Below are 4,395 nucleotides of genomic sequence, written 5' to 3' on the forward strand. Positions count from 1 at the left end.
GTGTGTGTGTGTGTGTGTGTGTGTGTGTGTGTGTGTGTGTGTGTGCGCGTGTGTGTGTGAGTTCCCAGCCGAGGTTTCCTGTCCTCTCCGCTGGAAGGAGGCTGGATCTAGGATGAAGGTCTTAGGAGTCACATGGACCCCCGTTTCTGACTGATGTCCATGCGCTTGGTGTTCCACAGCGTTCTCCGGCGTGTGAAACAAGAGGGTCTCACATTGTTGTCAAAGTTTGAGATTTTTGGGGGGGGCTGTTCATTATAGTTTTTGTAAAAATCTGATTTATCCCGGAATTTGATTTTGGCTTTACTTAGTAGTTGAAGTACAGTACAGTGACCGATTTCACCTCCAGTTTTTAATCATGTTGCAAACTTTTTACAGCAACAATTGAATTCATTTTATTTTTTAATTGAAACTTTGAACCCGCTTGCAGGAGATAACTTTTAATTCTTATTTAATCACAATGACTGAAGAAAGCAAAGCAGAGCATAGAGCTGAAAGCGGGAAAGATTTGGAGAAACAGCTCCGTTTGCGAGTGTGTGTCCTGAACGAACTTCTGAAGACTGAGCGAGACTATGTTGGGACGCTGGAGTTCCTCTCGGTGAGTTTTAAAAGTGTATTATTATTTATGAATGAAATATTTCATCTCCTTTAAACGCCCCGGCAAAGGACAACAAACAACAAAACCTCAACAACAACACGTGACGTTAGAATTATAAGGTTCTTCTATCTCCATTTTTGTCAAAATTTAGTTATTTACATAATCTGCTCCATTAGGTGTTTATTAATGCCTGTGTGGTGTTATTTTAAAAATGTTGACATTTTTGAGTTAGTAATTCATAAAATACAAAGGTTCCATCTCACAAAACATAATGGAATGTAAAAACTTTGACGCTCAATATCTCTGAACTGCCCTAAACGGAGATAGAACCTTATCATTCTAAGCTCACGAACAGAAACCTGAAGCCAGAGGCAGAGATCGTGTGGGTCAACCTCAGAGCCCTCAATCGTGCATGGCTTGTCAATTAATTGGTGATGGTTAAGCAATACTTGTGTTATTTGCTTGTAAACACGCAGTTTTATGAGGGGAGAAGCCAATGTTGATGTTTTTCCAGCTACACAACTGAATCTGTGTGTCTGTCTGTTGCAGAGTTTCTCAGACTAGCAGGAGTTTCTCAAAGGAGATTTACTTTTCAGATTAACAGTGTGAGAAATTGTGAAAGCAGCCACATGCAGACTGCACACTGACTTGCAAGCTTCCAGTGTGATGGTTTAATCCTTTTAGAAATAAAACCTCATATGCTTGGAAGTTTAGTCATATTCTGTTTGCAACACTGGTATTCTTAGCTATTTCCCGACAGTTGATGTGTTAACATGTATAAATGTGTACATTTCCTAATTTCAAAGGGATACATCAGTGAAACACACTAAAGCTCATGAGATTGTGTAAATTTGCGATTCACTTTTTACATAATGATGCACAATATGTTGTGTGTGTGTATATATATTTAGTTATATAATAACTACAAAGTAACTATTCAGCTTGAAACTATTAATAATTTGTCCATTCTTCTTTTATTACCGTTCAATCAATGACTCACTGTTTTATGGACCTTATTCTAGGCTCAGTAATTACATTCAGCTTACCAGTGTAATCATTATACAGTGACTGCATCATGGCATAATGGGCTTAACTTAACTTAACTTAACTTAACATAAAGGCGATGCCAAGGCAAATATAATCATCCCACACAGTGAAGGCATCAATAGTCTAGTCACAGTGGGGCTTGCGTGGCATCCACAGAGAGTCTCAACAGGTAGAGGGTTCTTTTTATTCCATCCATAAAATTGGTCTGAAACTCTCACAGCATAACAAATACCTGGGAGGGAGTGGAGCCTTCGCCCTTTGCCAAGAGCTGGAAAGGGGCACTCTGCCAAGGACGACACAGGTGGACACAGAATGAAAACCACCCGTGTTGGTCCACAGCTGGCTGCACACCCCTGTGCTGCTCTGAGCGCAGAACTTGGCTGCAGCAGGAGGATGACGTGCTGTCAGCTTAATGGCATTACTAAGAAAACAACCAACCTCAAAAGGCAGGCAAGGCAGGAAGGAAGGGCAACTCTCTTTTAAAAAACGCTCGCCTTGTTATGCTTGGCGTAAAACAAAATATAGTTGTTAGCGTCTTTTTAGGTATTGAGGAAATTCATTGTCTGTGGAGTAGTTATGGATGTCTTACGTACGACGTGATCGGATTTTAGGCCATGGCTTCATGACAGTAAAGACAACATGAAGCGTGCCTTACTGTTATGGGTGTGTTTAGTATGAGGTCAATCACCTGCTTAGACCTGAGGAAATAGGAAAGACCCATGAACATAACAGTGTCAGGGGTAGTGGTGGTCTAGTGGATAGTGGATAGTGAGTTGGACTTGTGATCGGAAGGTTGTGAGTTCAAATCCCGCCTGAAGCCACACCACTACTAGTGTGCCCTTGGGTAAGGCACTTAGCCCTCAGTTACTCCAGGGGGAATGTCCCTGTAATTCGTAATTGTAAGTCGCTTTGGATAAAAGCGTCTGCTAAATGGCAAAATTATTATTTAAAATTATTATAACCAACAACCAGGCAGTTGTTCAGACTAACTTAAGTGGTTCAGACTTTTCCTTTTAAGCTGTTCAGGGACTACGGATGAAAACTAGCCTTCTTGGCTAATTCCGGTGCATTCGTTGATGTACACTGTCCCTGCCAAATAAACAATAATAATAATAATAATAATAATAATAATGTTCTCTGGACAGACTTTTCTCAGCCGTTTGCTTTCTCAGTACGATGGGAACTTTGTGTGGAAGTGGGGTCGGGGGGAGGACGGTATGGAAGGAGGGGGGTGGTGGTGGTGGTGGTGGGGGGGGGGGGGCGCACGTCATTTAAGAAAGGTACTTTCCGAGACAACATGTATGTGTACTTTTCTCCAAGACGAGGGAGAGAGAAAGGCTCCTGATCCGGGCCCAGTCCTCCTGCACAGCGGAAGGAGGAATGTCATTTAGAGGAACGTAAGGAGGCGATTGCATGGGAGTCTTTAGGGAATGTGTCCTCTCTCTCCAGGGTTGGGGAATGCAACCCCCGGCTCCCCACCCCTGGAGTTCTGGAACTGGTCTTCATTTCGGAGAAACTCCTCGGGGGATGGCTCTGCCACTCTATCCTACTCAGACTTCCTACCCATAATTGACGGCTATTAGTTGTCGGTGCCATGTTAGTGCTCAATGAACACACTGGTTTTAAGACACACATACAAATTGTGTCATTTTACGACTAAACCACAGTTCTGTGGTAAACAAATACAGCATATTCATACTGAAGTTAGCAATTCCTACTGACACATCAAAGAACCTCTTTGCTAAGACCATAATTGGGTTTCTTTGCTGTCTCACACATTCTGATCATCGGTTCATGCGCATGTCCTCTGCAGAGAGAGAGAGAGAGAGAGAGAGAGAGAGAGAGAGAGAGAGAGAGAGACAGAGAGAGAGAGAGAGTCGTCCTCTCTCTTATCATCTGGAGATGCTGGGAAGCGTCAAACTTGGGATCAAAGGCAAACCCTATTGGGGCTAGAGGCCCCTGACTGATCACTTTCATCTGATCTCCTACACACATACACACACACACACCCACACCCACACCCACACACCCACACCCACACCCACACACACACACACACACATACACACACACACACACACACACACACACACACACACACACACACACACATACAGGGACTGTAGGAGGAGCTCCAAGACTCTGAGCTTAATGTCACCAAGGCACCAGCGAACTCCCTGCTTTCCACTTCTGAGAAAAGAACCCTTGCTGGTCGAGCCAAAGCATCTTTGACACTTTAGGAAACACTTTGAGCTTCAGTGGCTCCCAACCTGTCATCACCGTTGCCGTCAAACCTCAGTGAAACTTTTACTGGAAACAACATGTGAGCATCCGCGTCCGGATCGTCTTTGTCCAACACTTCAGTATCTCCAACACAGGGGGCTTCTGTTTATAGCCCTGCAGGAGGCAGAGTTTCAACCTCTGCTCTAAGAGGGCATTTGTGAGTGTGTATCATTTGGGGGGGGGGGGGGCTTTCTACCCCACTGTGTGGGATAAGCCTGGAGACGCTGCCTGCCAGGAGGGTGAGGGGGAGAGGTTGGGGGTAGATACTGCCAGGAGGGAGGGGGGGAGGGCGGTTGTTGACGTGAGTGCCTGGGCCTGGTGCCTTCTCTTGTAAAGCATATTTCCTGGTGGAGGAATTCCTGGGAGGTTAGGAAATGCAGGGGAACAATGAACCACCGGCCAGTAGCTCGAGTTGAACCCAGGGGAAGGTTGGTCGCTGTCGATCTGCTGAACCCAAACACAATCTGCCC

The 4,395-nt window shown here is 44.7% G+C and overlaps 1 protein-coding gene across 1 annotated transcript in view; it reads left to right on the forward strand.

The window, feature by feature from the left end:
• Positions 1-457: 457 nt before the first annotated feature.
• The window catches only part of prex2 (phosphatidylinositol-3,4,5-trisphosphate-dependent Rac exchange factor 2), a gene marked incomplete at its 5' end in the record, with an annotated part of 116,394 nt that continues 112,456 nt past the window's right edge, over positions 458-4,395 (forward strand). The window contains 1 exon segment of the mRNA XM_080542652.1: positions 458-595. Within this exon segment, the coding sequence (XP_080398778.1) occupies positions 458-595 (138 nt within the window).

This window comes from Nansenia antarctica, assembly GCF_963989245.1.
Source record: "Nansenia antarctica genome assembly, chromosome: 12".
Taxonomy (NCBI): domain Eukaryota; kingdom Metazoa; phylum Chordata; class Actinopteri; order Argentiniformes; family Microstomatidae; genus Nansenia; species Nansenia antarctica.